Source organism: Bos indicus x Bos taurus, chromosome 10 (assembly GCF_003369695.1).
Source record: "Bos indicus x Bos taurus breed Angus x Brahman F1 hybrid chromosome 10, Bos_hybrid_MaternalHap_v2.0, whole genome shotgun sequence".
Lineage (NCBI taxonomy): Eukaryota > Metazoa > Chordata > Mammalia > Artiodactyla > Bovidae > Bos > Bos indicus x Bos taurus.
Window position 1 is genome coordinate 19,676,724 of NC_040085.1, and position 21,309 is coordinate 19,698,032.

Below are 21,309 nucleotides of genomic sequence, written 5' to 3' on the forward strand. Positions count from 1 at the left end.
CAGATTTTAATTTGATAGAATATCAGAAGAGATCTGTTATTGTTAGGGCCTTTATTTAAAGTCCGTATAATACCATTCCTATGTAACTTTGTTCTTCCACCTTTGCTCACGTGTTCTGTGTGATCGATCCCTAGCTGCTGACCAGTCCCGCTCAAAGCTCTATGATGAGGAGAGTCTCCTGTCCCTCCCTATGTCCCAAGATGGATTCCCAAATGAAGATGGAGAACAAATGACCCCTGAGCTTCTGCTGCTACAAGAAAGACAGAGAGCTTCTGAGTGGCCCAAGGTAACAGTCTCATTACTGGACATGTTGAGTCTGAAAATATAGCGTGATACAGCCACTATGGAGAATAGTATGGAGATTCTTTAAAAAACTAGGATTAAAACTACCATATGACGCAGCAATCCCACTACTGTGCATATTCCCTCAGGAAACCATAATTGAAAAAAGACACATGTATCCCAATGTTCATTGCAGCACTATTTACAATAGCTAGGACATGGAAGCAACCTAGATGTCCACCAACAGATGAATGGATAAAGACGTTGTGCTACATATATACAATGGAGTATTACTCATCCATAAAAAGGAACAGAGTTGAGACATTTCTAATGAGGTGGCTGAACCTAGAGCCTGTTCATAAAGTGAACTAAATCACAGACAGAAAGACAAATACCATATATTAACACATATATATGGAATCTAGAAAGATGGAACTAATGAAATTATTTGCAGTGCAGCAATGGAGACAAAGACATAGAGAACAGACTTTTGGTCACAGTCAGGAAGGGAGAGAGTGGGATGACTTGAGAGACTAGTGTTGAAACACTAGTTAATGTACATGACTATAAAATAGAAAGCCAGTGGGAATTTGCTGTATGATTCAGGAAACCCAAAGCCAGTGCTCTGTGACAACCTAGAGGGGTAGAGTAGGGAGGGAGGTGGGAGGGCAATTTAAGCCGGAGGGGACATATGCCTGTGGCTGATTCTTATTGATGTATGGCAGAAACCATCACAATACTATAAAGTAATTATCCTCCAATGAAAAATAAAATTATAAGAGTGACATATACAGAGAACAAGTAGATGGTTCTAGGTTTCTTTGATTATGTTAAGTGGTACATGTTTTTTCATGAAGCTCTTACCAGTCGACTTTGGGATCTGATACTCTTAACCTCCCTCATTTTTGACATATAATTTTTACTTATATTAATGATGGCACTATTACTTGTCACAGGATCACATGACTAATTGATTTCTTTTTCCCCCACTCAGGATCGTGTCCTGATAAACCGTATTGACCTCGTCTGCCAGGCTGTACTCTCAGGGAAGTGGCCTTCTAGTCGCCGGAGCCAGGAAATGGTAACAGGAGGAATTTTGGGGCCAGGCAACCACTTGCTGGACAGTCCCTCATTGACGCCAGGAGAATATGGTGACTCTCCAGTCCCCACACCACGAAGTAGCAGCGCAGCTTCCATGGCAGAGGAGGAAGTGTCTGCAGTCACCACAGCAGCAGCTCAGTTCACCAAACTTCGCCGAGGCATGGATGAGAAGGAGTTCACGGTTCAGATCAAAGATGTAAGCTGAGCATTTAGGCACTGGGAAGTGAGGAAGGAGGCTGTAATTCTTGTTAACTAGTTTTATGAACATAACATTAATATTAAGCTCATTTGGTCAGCTAACCTTAAAAATGAGAACAGAAAAAAGAAATTAGAGCTCACAAAGATCCGTTGAGGAAAAGTCACTAAAGTAAAGGAAGGGATCTTGTGTTGACTTGTATCTCTTGTGTGTGCTTTAGTCACTCAGTTGTCTCCGACTCTTTGTGACCCCATAGGCTGTAGCCTGCCAGGCTCCTCTGTCCATGGGGATTCTCCAGACAAGAATACTGTAGTGGGTTGCCATGCCCTCCTCCAGGGGATCTTCCCAACCCAGGGATCAAACCCCGGTCTCCCACATTGCAGGTGGATTCTTTACCATCTGAGCTACCAGGGAAATCCCAAGAATACTGGGGTGGGTAACCTATCCCTCCTCCAAGGGATCTTCCCAACCCAGGAATCGAACTGGGGTCTCCTGCATTGTAGGCAGATTTTTTACCAGCTGAGCTACCAGGGAAGCCCTTGTATCTCCTAGTGGCTAGATTAAAAGGGTTCTTTTGAGTGGCTTGCTTGTAGATCCTAGAAACCTAGTTTTTAAAAATTGAAATCAAATTGTGGAAAAGCTATTAAAATGATACTAAAGTGTTATGGGCCTTATTAAGTTAAAAATAAAAAGAAATTATTCCTACTGAAATTAAATCAGTATTGTGTGAAAAATGGATGGAAATTTTTATTTTTCCCGATGCTCTTCCCTAATGAACCCTAGCAGGTGGTCATTAAGTATTCAACGAGAAAATTGTTTTAGTTACATGACAGGAATATCAGGATTTTGCCCCTGTGATGAGTTGCCATGCTAATTCTGAGACACCAGGTAGGGGATTTTTCCCTGCATTGGGTGTTACTGAGATAAATTCTACTTCTCTTAAATCAGACTGAGGGGCACTGAGTCAAGAAATGAAGTCTTTCTAAGGAAAAATATATAAGTCTTATTGTATTTCTAGTTTGTACCCATTAGTCAGATGGCCTTCCTTCTCACCCATCATTGAACCAGGGGATGACCCTTATTTAATTCCCTCTGAAGTTAATCTTCATTTTAAAAACATGCTATGTGACGTCTTGGATGGGTGGGGTGTCTTTCTAGGAGGAAGGATTGAAGTTAACATTCCAAAAGCACAAGTTGATGGCTAATGGAGTAATGGGAGATGGACATCCTCTTTTTCATAAGAAGAAAGGGAACAGAAAGAAGCTAGTTGAGGTAAGTGGTAGAGAAAGTCTTTAACATGATGATTAGATAAAATCTTTCTGTTCCCAGTAACTGATGAAGGCAGTTGGGATTGAGGGAGTAGAAGATACTATTTTCTGGCTACCATTGGCTCTGCTCCCCCTCCCTCCCTACTCATAAGAAGAGTATGTGCTCATGGGGGTGGATTCTGGGTTTGCAGCTGGAGGTGGAGTGCATGGAAGAGCCTAATCACCTTGATGTGGACCTGGAGACCCGGATCCCTGTCATCAATAAGGTGGATGGTACTTTGCTCGTGGGTGAGGATGCCCCTCGCCGGGCTGAACTGGAGATGTGGTTACAGGGTCATCCAGAGTTCGCTGTCGATCCCCGATTTCTAGCGGTGAGTGGCAGTTCCATCCAGCAAGATTTAAAGTCATTCCCTTGATATTTAAGCTGTGTGAGAGGGAAGAAGCATGCAATATTATGTCATTGTTTCTGCATCGGCAAAGTAAGAGTAATTATACTCAGTCTTCCTATTTCACAGAGTTGTTGTGAGGATCAAAATAATGTTCCAGTACTTGTTAAACTAAATGCTAGGCACTGAACTAGTATATAATCACCTAATTTTTTTTGGAGACGTCTGCTTAATGGCAGTTTTCCACTAGGATTAATCCTTTATTCACACAATAAGCATTTATGGCCAGAATAGACACTAGTACCTTAATAATTACTCCAGAGAAGTTTTATTCTTTTAGGATAATTGCAACTTTTCTCTTATAGTATATGGAGGATCGCAGAAAACAGAAATGGCAGAGATATAAAAAAAATAATAAGGCAGAATTGAACTGTTTGGGAATAGAACCAGTACAGATGGCTAACTCTAGGAATGGAAAAAAGGTGAGTGAAACTGAGATATTACCACTCTGTTCCCAGGCTAGATATGACTAGAGAAATTATTTAATGTTGTTTATCTTTTTTTACCCTGTATGTTTGAGAAAATTTATCCTCAGTTCACAAAGAAACCATAATATTTTTATTGATATTTTTATAGTCCTGTAGTATCATCTGTAGAAGAGCCTGAAATTCTAAAAGCTAACTTTAGCACTTCAAGCATATTAAAATGTAAGAATTAGTAAGACATGTTAGACAATTCAGTGCTTTATCCTGCTTTTCTACTGACTAAGGGATTTTTGGCAAATCCTTTTAACTTTTTCAATTTGTATATCCTAAAAAATTGAAGGTTTGGGAGCAGATAATCTCTTAAAAGTTTTGTATTTTAGAAGTGATTTGGGAAATTCTCTAGCAGTCCAGTGGTTAGGACTCTGCGCTTTCACTGCTGAGGGCCTGGGGTTCAATCCCTGATGGGGGAACCTGCAAAGCTGCACAGCACAGCCCCCCTCAAGAAGTGATTTGGAACCTATTAAAATAGCCATGTTTTAATAGGCTTCTCAACATAGAAGATGTTGAGAATCATTAATAATATGCCAGTAGTGGAAAAAGACAGGAAATCATATTCTATAGTTTACAACAATTTTGGTCATTATGTTATTCCATGATTTGCAAGTGTACTTATATGTTTATATGGTTATAGATTTGGTGGATTAAGAACCCATAATCCTTTCCATCAAAATATAACTGCAAAAGTTTCCCTTGGCTATGTTTCCCTTACTTTGGACAATAGTCGTGTAAATATAAACATATAAATCAGGGTTTGGTAAACATTTAAATGGATTAATACTTTGTATACTCACTTTAATCATTCCCCTTTTGATCTTCTATATACACCTTTATATATATGTGGTGTGTGTGTGTGTGTATATAAAACCACATGGTTTATCTTTTAACAAAATTTCCAAATGAAAAATATCTATCATTTGCATTTAACAAATTCTGAGAACATTATTTTGCCCATAAGATATATATATTTGTGAGGTGAATTTATAAGGCTTATTGTTTTTATACTGGGTGAAAGTTGTTTCATACAAATATTGTTGCCATGGAAGAATGTTTTTTCTCTCTTATCCTCCATGGCCCCAAGGGTATGATAAGCAGAGTGGTTGATATGGGAGGCTGATGGTAAAGAAGGCTTTTTCTCCAGGATTACCTATTTTTGCCTCAGGTACTTCTGCTCTTCTTTATAATCAGTTGTCAACTCTAAGAAAGAAAAAGATCATAGCAAATCACAGAAAATTATACTGTGATTAGTATAATATTCTTACTGCAGAATTGATCATGTATCTAGCATTGTATTATATTGCATCCTAATGTGATTTGGTGCTGTTATGTGAAAGTATGTTAGTTGCTCATTCGTGTCCAACTCTCTTTGACCCCATGGACTAGCCCACCAGGCTCCTCTGTCCATGGGGTTTTTCCAGGCAAAAATACTGGAGTGGGTTGCCATTCTCTTCTCTGGGGGTTCTTCCTGACCCAGGGGATCGAACCTGGGTCTCCTGCATTGCAGGCAGATTATTTACCATCTGAGCTACCAAAGAAGCTCTGGTAGTTATCATAGTTACATTTTAAAAGCCTAAAAAATTAAGTATTGAGATGTTTGTAACTGTCTGAGTTTAATGCCAGTTTACTCAGTATTGTACTTAGGTCTAGTAATTTCCAGCTTCAGTGAACTTAACCAGAATTTATAGTGAGCCCATTTACATGAAGCAATTCAAAATTCAGCAGATATGTAAGTTTATTATAGTGCAGAAAAAAATTATTTTAGTAAATTTGCTAAAGAGCTAACCCTTAGTCTTTTTGGCGTTCTAGACATCCAGACTCTTAATCTAGTCTGTCTTGAGTTTACCCCATTCTGATGCAATAATGAAGGATAATATTGTATATGTCAGTATGGTTGTACTGTCCTTCACATGGTAAGATCATGTGAACAATCTGCCATCAGGAGAGCATACTGTATAAGTACTGATTCATTCATTGTCTTACTCAGGCTTCTTATTAACAAAAGTAAGCAATTTTGAAACGGTTGGCTAGAGTAAAGGTATAGTGTAGTCGTGGGAAAAAAAGCTCTGGTTCAGATGAGTGTCAGTGTCAAATCTTTGCTTTTAGCTTCAGCTCATAATGTTTCAACCTGCTACATACAGCTTTACCTCGTCCCCATTACCATCAAGTCTAGTTGGACTATACTTACTTTGCCCCTCCTAAAGATAGTTCAGTGAAAAAGCATTTGCAAGCTAGGACTTTGTTGACTTCTATTTTGTTTTTTCTTCCTTTTACTATCTTCTGTTCCTTCTTCCCAGGGTCATCATGCTGAAACTGTGTTGAACCGGGTTTTGCCAGGGCCTATTGCACCTGACAGCAGCAAGAAGCGGGCCCGTAGGACACGACCAGACCTTTCTAAGATGATGGCCCTGATGCAGGGTGGAGGCACTGGCTCCCTGTCTCTGCATAATACCTTCCAACACAGCAGTAGTGGCCTGCAATCTGTATCATCTCTGGGTCACAGCAGTGCCACTTCTGCATCTTTGCCTTTTATGCCGTTTGTGATGGGTGGTGCAGCATCATCCCCTCATGTAGACTCCAGCACCATGCTTCATCACCACCACCACCACCCCCACCCCCACCATCACCACCATCACCATCCAGGCCTGAGAGCCACTGGCTACCCTTCTTCACCAGCCACTACCACCTCTGCTACTGCCTTGAGGTTGCCACCACTGCAGCCTGAGGAGGATGAGGACGATGAGGATGAAGATGATGATGATGATTTATCTCAGGGCTATGATAGCTCAGAAAGGGACTTCTCACTCATTGATGATCCTATGATGCCAGCCAACTCAGACTCCAGCGAAGATGCTGATGACTGAAGACCCAGCATGGTCCCCATTGCTTGGGTGGCTGCTGTATTTCATTTACTCTGGCCCTTGGACTATGGAAAAGTGGGAGGGGCAGGGGAGATGTGGGGAGACCCAGGACTCCAGGAGGTGAAAAGGAAAAAAACACTTGTACCTGATTGCTTCCAAATTTGAGAGGATTGGGTGGGTAGGGGAACTCCTAAAATAATACACGATTACTTCCTCGGTTCTGGGGAAGGAAAGGAGACTAGAGCAGCCAATGTGCTCACCCCTCCCTAGACACCTCCATTAACCACAGACTATGTAGCGCTGGCACTAGCCTCTGGCAGAGCCTGTTCCTGACCGAACTGTGGATACAGCTGGAGGGTCAGGAACTGTTACCTTCCTTCCCCTTGGCATTAATAAATTTAAGTTAATCCTTTCCCACTCTTCCCTCGTTCTATATTTGCTCAAACCCAATATAAATATTACCAGTTGATGTTCATGATGGGTAATTTCAACACCACTTTCTTAAAGTTCCTTACTGTTAATGTGTGAAGTTACCTTGGATAGGGCAGACAAGTCATCCGTACTCCGTGAAAAGCTTGTACATAAGCGTAGGCTTTCCACCTTGCCAAATGATCTAAGCTAAAATAGTAGGCAAAATGTTCCCAGATTCAAAATCCCAAGTTCTCGAAGAGAGAAGAATTTCCATCAAGACCCACGTATGTTTTGTCTTGAATTAACTGAAATTGTTTCGGGGAAGGTGTAAAAATGGTGTCACTTAATGAACTGTGGCAAGAGGACTGGCTGACTGGAAAGGATGCTGTCATGATTTGAGCTCGCATTTGTTTCCTATGACCCCTCCCCTACCGTCCTAGCGCTCAAATGAAGCCTGGGCATTTAATTTCTCTTTCAAAGGCTAAGTCCTTTCCCCGTAGCACCGGTCTAAGTTCAGTTTATCCGCAGGCTGGGCTCCCTCTTACCGGCTTGAGCTCCCTGTCTGCCTGGAGCCCCTAGGCCAGCGTCCTAGCACGGAGGATCCTTCCAGGCCTGGAGCGGCAGAGGCTTTTGCTTCCCCATATTTTCTAGGAGAGAGAAATCCAGTTACGCTGTAGGCTTCCTGCTCCCACCCCAGATCCCTGTCTCCGTTTCCCCTTCCTTTGCCTATGGGCGGGGCCATTGCACCCGCGCGCGGCAGTTTGTGTGGGGCGGGGCCGGCACGTCAGGACTCCCGCCTCAGTGTCCAGTCGCCGCCGCCTCGACAAGGAATCGGAGCTCCTGGAGACCTCGGCCCCGGGGAGAGTAAGGGCGGGGGCAGAGCATCACGTGATGACGTCGACTCGCGTGCGGCTGTTGCTAAGTTGACAAGAAAACCCCGCGAAACTCTGGACTCTTTTTGCGTTGCACGTTTTGTTGCTTTCCCCCCTCTTCCTTCCTCTCCTCCCCGTAACCTCCGGAGGAAGGATTTTTTTAAAAAAGAATTCCGATCGCTGCCGGGACCCGGAAGCGGAAAGGGCATCTTTGAGGTCGATACTTCCGGGTCACTGGGAGAGTGCGGGATTCCGGGGCCGAGAGAGGGTGGCGGAGCCGGGACCTCGCGTGATTCTCGGAACCCGAGGAGAAGCGGCGTCTGTGGCTATGGCTGTAACTCTCGACAAAGACGCTTATTATCGACGAGTGAAGAGACTGTACAGCAATTGGAGGGTGAGATAGATCCCGTAATTTCCCCAGGGACCCCCCTTTGCCATCCCATAATAACCCCGTTTCTCGGCGCCTTTTTTCCCCTTTCCGTCAGGAATTCCCGGGTTCAGGGTCGTGCCCATTTAGTTGCTCCAGGATCATTCACCGTAGGCGACCCCAAGCGCCACCCTGTAGTAGGGAATCCCCCCCCCCGTAATCCCCTTACCCCGCGGCCCCCACCATCTTCCCCGCGTGCCTGCCCCCGTCATGCATAACAGCCACCTCTCGTAGTTTCTTCCCGCCCTAGAAGAGGCATCATCATTCTTCCCTCCCACTCCGTGATCACGTCTTGCTGCCCCCTCCTGCAGTGTTCATACACACCCACGCACTCGCTCTGTCCTTCCAGAACCAGAGTGTTGTGCCCCAGGTCCCGCCAGAATTACAACTATTTCGTCAAGGATGGATGGAGGGGCCAGAAGGATGAGAATCGGGCTCTTGGCGTTTACCATTTGCGTTGCTCTTGCTGGAGTTAAAAAAAGACATACTGCTCACGCGCAACCGCCTCCTGTTCTAGGCCTGCCGTGGGTAACACAGAAATCTAACGCTGAAAACCTGCAGGTTTTGGTAATGCAGAAAAACGATGTGATGCTTAAAACCTTACTAGTTTTCTCCGTGGTTGAGGATCCAGGGCACGTGTTTAGAAAAAGAGCTGTTACCGTTTCTAGTCTAAGGATTGGGCATTTTTGATTGCTTGAAAAAGTCCACAATTAAAATTTTATTTTTGTGATGGTAATTTATCAGTTCAAACATTTGATTGCATCCTGTGGTGTCTTCTGAGCTATCCAGCTGAAGTATGACCTCTGAACTGTTGTCATTCAGGAAAGATAAAGCTAAAGAGGGCTTTTTAAAACCTGAAGAGCGTCCTGACAAAAATGATCAGTTCTGACTTCAGCATTGTAAATTGCCTTTGAAACTGATCTACTAAAAACTAAGCTATTAAAATTGATCATTTGCCTACCATTCATACTAAAGGTTCCTGTGCAAGTTTTATCTTTTGAGCATAAGTGCATTAGATGATTGAAAATAAAATGGGTTTTAGGCATTTTATAAGCACAACTAAGGACTATGCTAGACAAAATCTGAACATAATTTATTTTTTTAAAATTTATTGGTTAATTTCTACCAGATGTTTTTATAAGTTCTCTCACTGTCATGTTTTAAAGTTTGAACGTGATCCATATTAGAAATACTTTTGTAAATGCCCAGATATTTCCTGAAGATTAATAAGTACTGTGATATGAGTAATAATCAAATGCCTGCTCTTCTGCTCATAGACCCCCCCAAGTCACACACCTTTGCTGTAGTGGTTGTTTCTAGTCCTGGTGATTCAGAAGTTGATCAAATAAGCCTATCTAGACCATTCCTTGAAGCTAAAATTAATTTAGAGCTCAAAGTTCCCATCAGATCAGATCAGTCGCTCAGTCGTGTCCGACTCTTTGCAACCCCATGAATCGCAGCACGCCAGGCCTCCCTGTCCATCACCAACTCCCAGAGTTCCCATACATGGTAGATAAATGCAAAGCATTAGACTAGGGAAATACTTGAGGCCTAAAGACCCATTGGTAAACTTAATGTCAATGACAGTCTTTAAATCCATGAAAGTTAAGTTATTGGCCCCATTTTTTGTTTGTTTCTCAAATACTAAAATTTATCTTGGCCCCTCTTATCATTTGAAAGGAGCATGTTAAATGATAAGATCCTGATCTTACAAAGTTACAAGCCAATATAAAAATGTACTTAGCAAAATTTATGTCATGTCATTATGAAAAATCTTATTTGAATAGACTTCCTGCTTTGTTATAACTGTGAGTTTTAATAACTGTGCTTAGACCCCACCTGTTGAATTGCTTTATGCATTATCTTTTCCAGGTTACAGTAACTTTCATTCCGACCTGCTTAACTAACGATTGTAGTTTCCAGAATAAGTTCTGGTTGCTTATCCTCTTAGGTGCAGCAGGAAAATAGTGAAATATGCAGGTGCAAGCTATATTTGCTTTTCTATACTTATTCCTTTTTTGAGTAAGAAAATTGGCCTTGAAATAAGAATAACTTGTAGTTAACTATAGAAATCCCAAACCTTGTGTTGTCCACTCCCATCCTCAAAGAAGACAAAAATTAACTAAAAAACTAGTTTAGGCTCCACACCCACTTTAAGGGTTTTAAATACCCTTAAAGCATTAGCCTTACCGAATGGTGTGGTTGGCTTCTTGTAACTCCAGTGCTGTTCACACAACTATCTATAGAGTTGTAGAGCATGAAAAGGCTATTTTTTTTTTTAAATAAGAGTAGGAACTAATGTGTTTCCTTACCTCATTTATCTGCAAGTTGACTTTAAGGTACTCTTTGTGAGGCTATTCTAAATAAGATATATCTTAATTACAGTTTTCATAACTATGTCCCCAAAAGAGTTGGATTATCACACACTTCCTTTTTTGAGTAGAAATTTCTCAAACATTAAACCTTATACCTGAGTGAATAGTGTCATTTTAGGCATAAGATAATGGGCTTTTTTTTTTTTTTTTTAAATGAGAACTGCTACAGCAGGAAGAGTTTGCAGCACCTTTCTGTCTCTGCAGTAGAGACCCCTAGGTAGTGACCCTGGGTGGTGAGCATGAGCTTCTCCCCTGTCTTCTTATACTTACCGGGTCCTTATTCAGAGCTTCCCAGTCTTTTCATGACTGTGATTGTTTTTAACCAAGTGATAGGATTAGTGCTTCATGGGGGTACAAGTGGGGAGGTTACCCACCATCCTGGGATCCCAGCTACTTTGAGAACTGAGGGGAGATTGTATCCATGCACACCTGTAACTCATTTGAGACCTAACTGTTGGGACATGCTGCTGTGTGTGAACCTTGACTTCAGTCATCTGCCTTTTAACCCAAAAGAATTCCATTTAAAAAATCAGAATGGTAGCTGTTTTCCAATGGAATGCTGATCCATTGCATTCATTCATGTGGCACTACACTACCCATCAGGACTGGGGAGGTGAGTGGCCCCAGCCTCAAAAAGGAAGTTTGTGCCTATGGAGAAAACTAAGAACCTATAGTGTCGGTATTTCTCTTGAGTGGTGACTTCTGGCTCTTTGCTGATTTTTGTTGTGGACAATTTCTTGTTCTGGATTGCCCTCTAAGACTAGGCAGTGACTTTTGTGGCTTGGGAAGGTTCTTTGAAATATGGGCAATTTTCATACTACTTTTAACAAGATGACAGTTTGCTTCTACCCATCTCGGTTGCTCACTTATCTCTGGAGTGAACTAGAGAAAGGTGCTTTGGTTTCTTGAGTAAAAAGGAAGGCTAGATAGAAGTAAATGCCTGGGCAGGTTGAGATACGTTTATTCTTTCTTACTGATTTTTGTTTATTTTTTTTGCCACTATTACAAGTGCAGTGCCTGGCATGTAGTAGGCACTGATTAAATGCTGATAATTTGATTTTTGAGCTTTCATTCGTCCCCATCTTGGTTTGAAGAGGTTTTTATGGAGGCTGTACTTAGTGTGATCATAAGTCTTGCCTTTTCTGAAACTGTCTACCTGTTGGCCCAGTGTAATTAATGGCATACCTTTTTATTCTCAGAGTTGTATCAGTCTGGGTGATGAGTTAGATTGGTATCCTTGGTATAACTAGAGACTTAAAAAATGTTTTCTCTTTTAATGCAGTACCCTTTTGGTTTCAGAGGAAGATAGTTGTTCCTCTGCTGCGGTATTCTCCCAGCTTTTATCATTCAGGTACCACTGTCACAGTTTTTGCTGATTCCTTAACGCTTGTATTATTGATATTTACCTTGCATTAAAGAAAAAATCCCTTTTAGTCAAGTAATACATACGTTTTAAAATACCAAATTGTTCTAAAAGCCCTAGCATAAGAAACTGTCACCTGCCACAGAAGCACGCACTTTCCAGTTCTTTACTTCCTTTCATATTTTAAAGTAATATCTATATACTGTTATCAATATTTCTTGGTTTATCAGTTTTAGATATTAACTTTTATTTAGGTAGAATGAGGATTTAAATTTAACTTACACCATAACATTTCAATTTCCCTTCCTCCTGATACTTCCTGTAAATTTCTTGACATAGTTAGGAAATATTTCAGCCTACAGAAAGGTAAAAGAAATTTCCAGTGAGAACTCATGTGCCTCCTCATCTAGTTTATATAATTAATATTTTTATCATACTTACTTTATCACATATCCATCCCTCTGTGATTTTTTTTTTCACAGTTTTTAGTAAAATCAGTTTACATTGTTATACTCATGTAACTATTTTCACTGCTGGGTGAAGTAATAAAGTATAATTAAGTTACTATTAAGTTTTTTAATTTTTCCTGGCACTAATGATTACTTCAGTTTTTCTCCTCTTTTAAATGTCCTTAGCCTTAATTTTTTCCTGTAGATCTGTCATAATCTCATCAGTCTTTTATTCTAAAATTTTCATGCTCGACAGATATTTATGTTTTTGTTTTTAACCACCACCACCCACTCCACCTTACCTTATTCTGCTCTGTCTGTGCAGGTTGCCCTCCAGTCTGTTGAACCTTGGAACTTCCAGTGTCCCCTATATGCAGCAGTCCATGTTGTGATTTTTTTTTTTTCTTTTGTTTTGTTTGAGCATTTCTCTAAGAGGTTCTTAGGAAAGGATACGGAGAATAGATGTTTCTTGAGCCATTATGTGTCTTAAAAAGTTTTATTCTGTCTCTACTTTTCGTTAATAATAATAGTTCAGTTAGTATAAAATTCAAGGTTGAAAATCACTGAGAATTCTGTTCAGAATTTGTCAACTATTTGTCAGCCTTCAAGCATTCAGTGTTTCTTTTGAGAAGGGTGATGTGATTCTATTTCCTGTTCTAATATATATGGCCTATTGTTCTCTGTAAAACATCTCTTTATTCCTCATGTTTTGATATTTCACTGCCTTGGTATGAATCCTTTTTTTTTTAACCCTTTGCATTGAGTTGGGAAGTGGGGGGCCATTTTAGTCTGAAGACTCATATCTGTCAGTGCTGGAATTTTGCATTCTTTGATCATTTTCTCCCCTCCATTTCCTCAGTGATCTGTTCCTCCCCTGCCCCCCCAGAAATTCCTATTTAGTGGGGTTTAGAACTTTTTGCTTAAATTTGTTATCTTTTTCATTTCGTTTTCTCTTTATTGTCTACTTCCAGATGCTGTTTCTTAACTTCATCACATTTTTTTTCCTAAGTTCTTCCTTATCCCCTATTTTTTCTTGTTTCATGGATGTACTATATTTATTTCTTATATGGGGGGTGTTTTATTTTTATCTTCTGTCCTCTGCCATGTCTGTTTCCCCTGGATTTCTTTGCTTTCTCTCTTACGTGTTGAACACTTCACAAAAATCAAATTGAGCCTTGGCTACTCATTTGTATTAAGAATATAGTAATAAGAAACTGGTGGGAAGCTCTGCATGAATAGGGTCTCTCAACTAGTAGAGAGGTTATGGTAGAGTAAATAGGTTAGCTTATTCCCTGGAGAACCCCTCAGATACTGGCAGTATCCTCAAGTATTTTCTGTGAATTTGGTGGTGACCAAAGAAAAACTCTCTAATTCTTGTCTTTGGGGCAGTTGTCATTCAAAAAAACAGACTTTCTGGAGGAGGAAATGGCAACCCACTCCAGTTTTCTTGCCTGGAAAATCCCATGAACAGAGGAGCCTGGAGGGATCTCAAAGAAGCAGACAGGACTTAGCAACTGTGCATGCATACACAGGAAATGTGCTCTTGGCATTTATTAAGGTGAGGGAAAGACATGGTCAATTGAAAGACAATTGACTATTTTCTACCAAACAGTGTTTGAACTAAGCTCTGTCTTTTTATTTCTAAAAGTAACTACATTTAAAAAGTCCACTTAGGATTCAATGCAAGAAAAATTTCTGCTAATAAAATTGCACTCTTTCTATTAAACTAAGAGAACAATTTAACCTACTATTTCCATTTTGGTCTTGTCTCCTAGGAGTCTCAGAACTAAAATAATGTTTAATTTCTGCTATGATTCTCAATATCTACATAATTATTAGATTCTAGCCTAATAATTTTGAATTTCGCTATTATCTCTGTTTTAATACCAGAAGCCACCTCCATTTATGTTTTGATAATACAGAATATATGTTAAAATCAATTAAATCATTGACTTAAAAAAAAACTTTCATTGAATTCCTCAGCATTTATTAATTGCCTTCTGCTGGACCTAGTATCTAGAGCTTTTTGAGCCCCTTTCTTCAGAGAATGCATTAAATGTTTTTGTGGGAGGATTAGTTTTCTCGGGGCTTCCATGAACTAGGGACTTAAGCTTGCTGACCAGACTTCTGTTCTTAGCCCTGAACTTACCATGTATGATATGTCCCTTTTCCCTTCTCTAATACTTGGTGCCTCCTGAATCCTGAGCCCATAAGGGCTTTACGAGATACACACACTTAACATCAGTATCTTCTGGTTAAGAATGCTTAACAGGCACTTAGTCATTTACCACTCTCTCATCTTCCAAAAAACTCTAACCTTAGTACATAATGCTTTCCAAGTCTGTCTGTGGTGTTGGAGATGGAAAAATTTCATTCATTTTTAATGACTGAGTATAGTATTTCATTGTATATGGGGTGTGTATGTACACCCCACATCTTTATCTGTTCATCTATTGACAGACACTTAGGTTGCTTCCATATCTTGGCTGTTGTAAATAATTCTGCAGTGAACATGGGGGTACATATATCTTTTCAAAGTAATACTTTCATTTTCTTCAGATACATACCCAGGAATAGAATTGTTGATCATATGATAGTTCTAATTTTTGTTTTTTGGGGAACCTCCATACCGTACAGTGGCTGCACAAATTTACATTCCCACCAATGGATTATACAAGGGTTCCTTTTTTTCCACATCCTTGTCAGCATTTGTTATTTGTGTTCTTTTTGGTGATAGCCATTCTGGCTGGTGTGAGAATATCTCATTGTGGTTTTGATTTGCAATTCTCTAATGATTAATGATGTTAAAACTTCTTCATGTCGGCCATGTGTGTGTCTATTTTGGAAAAATGGTCTTCTGCCCATTTTCTAATTGGGTCGTTTGTGTTTTTTTTGATATTGAGTTGTGTGAACTGTTTATCTATTTTGAATATATATATATTAGTTCATATCATTTGTAAATGTTTTCTCCCATTTAAAAGGTTTTCTTTTTATTTTGTCAGTGGTTTGCTGTGCAAAAGCTTTTAGTTTAATTAGGTCTCATTTGTTTATTTTTCCTTGTGTTTCCTTTGCTTTAGGAGAGAGATCCAAAAAAATATATTGCTGTAATTTATGTGAGAGTGTTTTGCCTGTGTTTCTCCTACATTTCGGTCTTTAATAATGATGACGGCAAACACACAGTAGTTACTGTGAGCTAGGCACTGCTCTAAGTATTTCATGTGCATCTGCTAGTTTAACTCTCACAGCAACACTTACAGATGTGAAGATGTAGGAGACTGGAACACAGAAAGGTTGGATCACAATAAAGGGTGAGGTCATGGGTTTGAGCCCAGGCAGTCTGTCTTCAGAGTGAGCCCTCACCCAGTAGGCTTACTGTCTCTCTAAATGTAAAAGGCAGAAAAGTTAGTCAAATGATCCTAGGTCTTCTTGTAGATAAAAATCAGGAACTTCCCAAAGAAATTCATTTTTATCTTTAGGACCCTAATGAAAGTATCCTTGCCTCTGTTCTTTTAACTGAAAGAGACAGAGGTAGTAGAAAAGTATATCTTTATACTGTTATAATAATTGTATCCTAATGAAAAATATCCATCTTAATATGTATATTTTAATTAGAATTTCAGCACCTCTTTTTTTAAAAGCTAAATCATCATTAGTGTGAGAACTGCCTATGTGTTTGTGTGGGAGTTTTGAGTGTGCTAGGTCTTGATTGGGGCTTTTGAATATGATGATGCCTACTGCAGCTAAAGTTTTATCATGAGGCTTACAGATTACATACAGAAAGTGCCTGCTCAGTAGATACTGTTCCCATCTGAAACACCTGTTTCAGCAACACTTGACTGTTAAGTGGACCAGACAGACTGGAAAGTGGGAGAATTTGGTGACAGAGCGGATTGGGTGAATGTTGAGAGTCTGCACACCAGGAGTCACTGCTGTAAAATGGTTCATCTCAAAAACGGAGCACAGGAGTTTGTCTAGATTTGACAAGGGGCCAAGTCTGAGTCCTAAAGATCTCCCAAGCAGAAGAGGTTAGGTGGGAATCTCAGACTGTTTAAGCAATAGAGTTGAGCCCCAGCTGTCTCAAATAGCCAGTGCTTGGAACTGACTGTACAACTGGTCCTGGGGCAGCAGCAGCTTAGCCTCGTGGCTTTTTTTTTTTTTTTTTGCCACCCCCTCCCAGTATTTTTTTGTTATTCATTTGTTTATTTATTTATTCATTTATTTTTTTGGCCACACTGTGCAGCATGTAGAATCTTAGTACCCTGACCAGGAATCAAACCCATGCTCCTTGCAGTGGCAGCATGGAGTCTTACCCACTGGACCACCAGGAAAGTCCCCCACTCCAGTATTTTAAAACAAATTCCAGGCATAAGTTAATCTGAAAATATTTTAGTATTGTATATAAGTTATTAAAATGTTACTGTTGGTAACATGTTATTTTTAATTTGTGTTTAATTGGAGGATAATTGCTTTGTAATGTTGCATTGGTTTTAGCTGTACAACGAATGAATCAACTACAGGTATACATATAACCCCTCCTTCTTGAGCTTCACTCCTACCCCACTCCCATCATGGAAGTTTTACAAGCAGATTATTAATCTCCCACAGTTTCAGAAGACTATTTTCAGATTTAATCTGTATTTATACGCCTTACAAGATTTGAAAGTACAAAATAGTGTCCAAGGCTTTGCTGTCAAAATTGTTGACTATTGTAATCCTTTGTATTGAATCACATTTTAAGAAAAAACTTTAAGTTTATTATCTTTAGATATTCTGTATTTCTCCTGGTGTTTATAAAGAATCAGTCAAAAATATTCTATGAAATGGTCAAAGCAGCTGGGTTCCAAGAGAGATTAGGATTAATCCTCTTACATTTTTGATGGACAATAGAAAACCAGACATTTTATATTAATGGAAATCCTTGAAATTTGATGGATTGGTTTCCTGTATCCTCATAAAAAAGCTGAGTACATAGGTCTTTTTTCCTCTCTTCCTATTTTCAGTTTTACTGAGATAACTTTTTATGGTTTTCCTATGTTGTTAATGATTAATATGTAATTATATTCTTTGTATATCACTAACTCAATGGACATGAATTTGAGCAAGGTCTGGGAGATAGTGGAAGAAGAGGAGCCTGGTGTGCTGCAGTCCATGGGATTGTAAAGAATCAGACACAACTTGGTGACTGAACAACTTTTAAAAAATTTATTACAGTGTATTTTGAATTTTTGTGCATGTTGATATCCTTTTCTTTGTGGAAAAATTTTGACTAAGATTTTAAGTATCAAAAAATACTAAAAGGGACTTTTTGGTTAGTTTCAGTGGTATTTTTGAAGATGTGTTTAGGGAAAAAATTTACGTATTGGTAGCCAAAACACATAGGGGAGTACCTATTGCTAATTTTGGGGGGTAATCAAGGTACTAGTAATACTGTTGCCACAGAATCCATGTTCACTGAAGAATTGGAATGTACGTGGCAAAGCGGGGAGGAGAGACAACCTGATGCCAGAGTTAGTGTTAATCCATGTCAGGGATCACAGGACAGTGGTTCCCAACTCTGATAACAGGACCCTTTTACAGTCTTAAATTATTCAGCTCCCCACAACCTTTCTTTATATAGGTTTGATCAAGTATATAAAGAAACTTGGCTTCGTACATACATAAAGTTGGAAAAGAGAAATTTTAATAAACTCTTCAGATAACTGTGGATATTCTTTGTTACTACACTAAAACTCTGGAAGTAGTTAATTGTTCTCTCTCTCTCTTTTTGTTTTGGCCTCTCAGCTTGTGGGATCTTAATTCTCCAACCAGGGTTTGAACCTGGGCCCTTGGCAGTAAAAGCACTGAGTCCTAACCACTGGACTGCCAGGGAATTCCCTGGAAGTGGTTATCTCTTGAAAGTTAGTTGTAATGTGGAATTTAAAGCCACAACAGTGAACTTTTCATACTCAAGTTACGATTTTGTAACATCATCTGCTGGTTATTTGGAAAATATTGTTCCCTCAGTTGTATACATCTGGTAAATGTACACGCTTCATTATATGATGTTGGAGAATTGTGTATGTTAATATTCTGCTGATATCATCAGCAAAGTTCTTGAATAAGTAGAGAAGTTGTCAAGTTCACAATGGTGAGTACAAGGTTTTCCAATTTTGATTTCTGTTTGAAGGCTCAAATTTCATCATTAACAACACATTTCTTTCATTTTCCTTGAAGTGATAGACTCACTTCATTCATTTTCAAGAAAATGTATGCTAGATATCCAAGTCTGTGACTAGTTTAATTTATTACTGGAATAACTGAATTGATACAAATGCTTTTCCTTGAGACAGCTGTCATACTTTAGTGTACACACAGAAGTGCTTTGGATGTGCTTTCCATTTCTTTACACAGACTATTAAAAAGACATATACTCAAAGGTTAGGATTTTATAATATTCGTCATTTTTACTGTATTAAGGACATTTTCTAAGTGAAACTGGCTTTTTTTTCTTTCTGTTGAGTGTGTAGTAGTGATGAATGTAGCTTGGTACCACTACCTTGACTTATGCTAAGGCACTAGCAGTTTTAATTACCATTGCTTTTGCATCATCAGTGGGAACTAATGATAAAATCTTACCAACCTGAAGGTCAACATTTTCTCAGTGAAAATCAGTGAGGGAATGCATAAGGTTACTATATAGTAACTCCTTTGGGTTATATATTTTGTTTTGCTAGAGAAATGCAGCAGAACCCTCAATTGCTATTTTATTTGGATCCAAATTGGCATCCAGAAGTCTTAAAATGTGGAAGAATCTTAAATACATTTTTTAAAAATTGAGATATTATTGATTTATAGCATTATGTATGTAGGTTTTATTTTTTGTTTTGTTTTGTTTTGACCATGCCACATGTCTTGTAGGATCTTGGTTTCCCAACCAGGGATCGAACCAAGGCCCCTACAGTGGAAGCTCAGAGTCCTAACCACTGTACCACCAGGGCATTCCCTGTAGATATTTTTCTTGACTTTATAGAGAAATCAGAGATTTGACCTTATAGGTCACAGTTATCAGTGCTTTGGTCTTACAGAACAGTTCAGGAGTAGCTAATCGTTGGAGGACTCACAGATCTCAATTTCAGGACTTAATACAAAGCTGCAGTAATCAAAGCAATGTACTAATGTTTAAGGGCAGACATGTAACTCAGTGAAATAAAATTGAGAATCCAGAAATGAACCTTCACATTTACATCATTTCTTTTTTGACGTGGTGCCAAGACAGTGTGGGGACAGGAAATGAGTTTAGGGCCCTTCTTTCATACACAAACTTTACTCAAAATGAAGCATAAATGTAAATATAAGAGCTAAAACTATAAAACTTATATAGAAGAAAGTATAGTTATATCTTCGTGTCCTTGGGTTAGGCAAAGCCACCTTACATGTGACATCAAAAGCACAAGAAAAGGATTTGGACTTATTCAGAATAAAAAACTTTTGTGCTTCAAAGGACATCCATACAAAAGTGAAAGGAAAATCCATTGAACAGGAGAAAAAAATGCAAACCATATCTGATAAAGAGACTTTTACGTGTAAAAAAGAACTCTTACGCCTTAGTAATAAAGCAATAACCCAGAGTGGGAAAAGGATCTGAACACACACTTCCCCAAATAGGTATACAAATCATCAGAATCACGTGACTGGGAGCTCAGTCAAGATCATTGACCTTTGTGGAAATACAAATCAAAACTGCAGTGAGATACTTTGTACCCATTGGATGGCTATAATGAAGCTAAGTGTTGATCAGCATGTGGAGAAACTAGAACCCTCACATGTTACTTTTGGGAAAGAAATTTGTGAAATAGTGCAGGCACTTTAGAAAACAGTCTTGTGTTTCCTCAGAAAGTTAAATACAGAGTTACTGTATAACTAGCAATTCCTCACCTAGGTATATACTCAAGAGAAATATGCACACACAAAAACTTACTAATGTTTATAGCAGCATTATTCATAATAGCCAAAAAATGGAAACAACTCAAATGTCCAACAGTTGAATGGATACAATGTAGTATATCCACATAATGGAATATTACTTAGCAATAAAATGGAATGTGGTATTGATACATGATAAAACATATGAACCCTGAAAGAAGCCAGACACAAATGCCATGTATTATGAGTCCATTTATGTTACGTGTCCATAATAGACAAATCCTTAGGGACAAATGAGATTAGTGGTTGCTAGGACTGAGTGGAGGTGGATAATTATTGCTAATGGGTTTTGGCAGGGAGAGATAAAAATGTCCTAAAATTAGATTGTGATGGTTGTATAACTGAATACACTGAAAACCACTGATTTTACACTTAAAGTTGGTGAACTGTATATGAATTTTGTCTCAGAAAGCTGTTTAAAAAATAGAATAAGTAATGACTGTAAGGTTGCCAAGTATACATATACCTTAAACTTTGAATTTCCATTAGGAAAAAATTATATGTATCTTGGATATATTCCTATTGTACTTGCATGAAAAGAAAATGACCAAATTATCTACTCTGCCTTTCAGAAAGGAGAAGATGAGTATGCCAACGTTGATGCCATTGTTGTATCAGTGGGTGTTGATGAAGAAATTGTTTATGCCAAATCAACTGCCTTACAGGTGAGAAGTTTACAGCAGTGTTTAGCTCTGAGAGTCATTGAATCAGCTACTAATCAGTATAGTAGCCACTAGCCACATTAAAATTTCAGCTCCTCAGTCTCAAGTACTCTGTAGTGGCTATCAGAGGATGTGTAGAATAGTTCTTTCACAAA

General features: G+C 39.1%; 2 protein-coding genes, 1 long non-coding RNA gene and 1 other non-coding gene across 10 annotated transcripts in view; 3 read left to right on the plus strand and 1 right to left on the minus strand.

Moving 5' to 3' along the window:
- Window positions 1-7,046, plus strand: part of CHD8 (chromodomain helicase DNA binding protein 8) — a 58,391-nt gene extending 51,345 nt beyond the window's left edge. For 6 of the 7 annotated variants that reach the window (XM_027553350.1, XM_027553352.1, XM_027553354.1 and 3 more), the window contains exons 33-38: window positions 135-286; window positions 1,277-1,579; window positions 2,738-2,851; window positions 3,039-3,218; window positions 3,599-3,715; window positions 6,070-7,046. In XM_027553350.1, coding sequence (XP_027409151.1) covers window positions 135-286; window positions 1,277-1,579; window positions 2,738-2,851; window positions 3,039-3,218; window positions 3,599-3,715; window positions 6,070-6,636 — 1,433 coding nt within the window. In that variant the 3' untranslated portion in view covers window positions 6,637-7,046. The remainder of the gene's footprint in view (window positions 1-134; window positions 287-1,276; window positions 1,580-2,737; window positions 2,852-3,038; window positions 3,219-3,598; window positions 3,716-6,069) is intronic. The other variant, XM_027553353.1, reaches the window with a different exon arrangement.
- Window positions 33-7,755, minus strand: LOC113899979. The gene is made up of 3 exons (XR_003513040.1): window positions 7,590-7,755; window positions 3,072-3,271; window positions 33-1,599 (listed from the first exon to the last, which is right to left on the minus strand). It is a non-coding gene; the product is annotated as an uncharacterized LOC113899979 (long non-coding RNA).
- Window positions 2,429-2,537, plus strand: LOC113900538. Its single transcript, XR_003513176.1, has one exon. It is a non-coding gene; the product is annotated as a small nucleolar RNA U6-53/MBII-28 (small nucleolar RNA).
- A 203-nt stretch (window positions 7,756-7,958) lies between the features above and the next one.
- SUPT16H (SPT16 homolog, facilitates chromatin remodeling subunit) overlaps window positions 7,959-21,309 on the plus strand; it is a 35,501-nt gene continuing 22,150 nt past the window's right edge. The window contains exons 1-2 of the mRNA XM_027553357.1: window positions 7,959-8,310; window positions 21,065-21,157. Coding sequence (XP_027409158.1) covers window positions 8,245-8,310; window positions 21,065-21,157 — 159 coding nt within the window. The 5' untranslated portion in view covers window positions 7,959-8,244. The remainder of the gene's footprint in view (window positions 8,311-21,064; window positions 21,158-21,309) is intronic.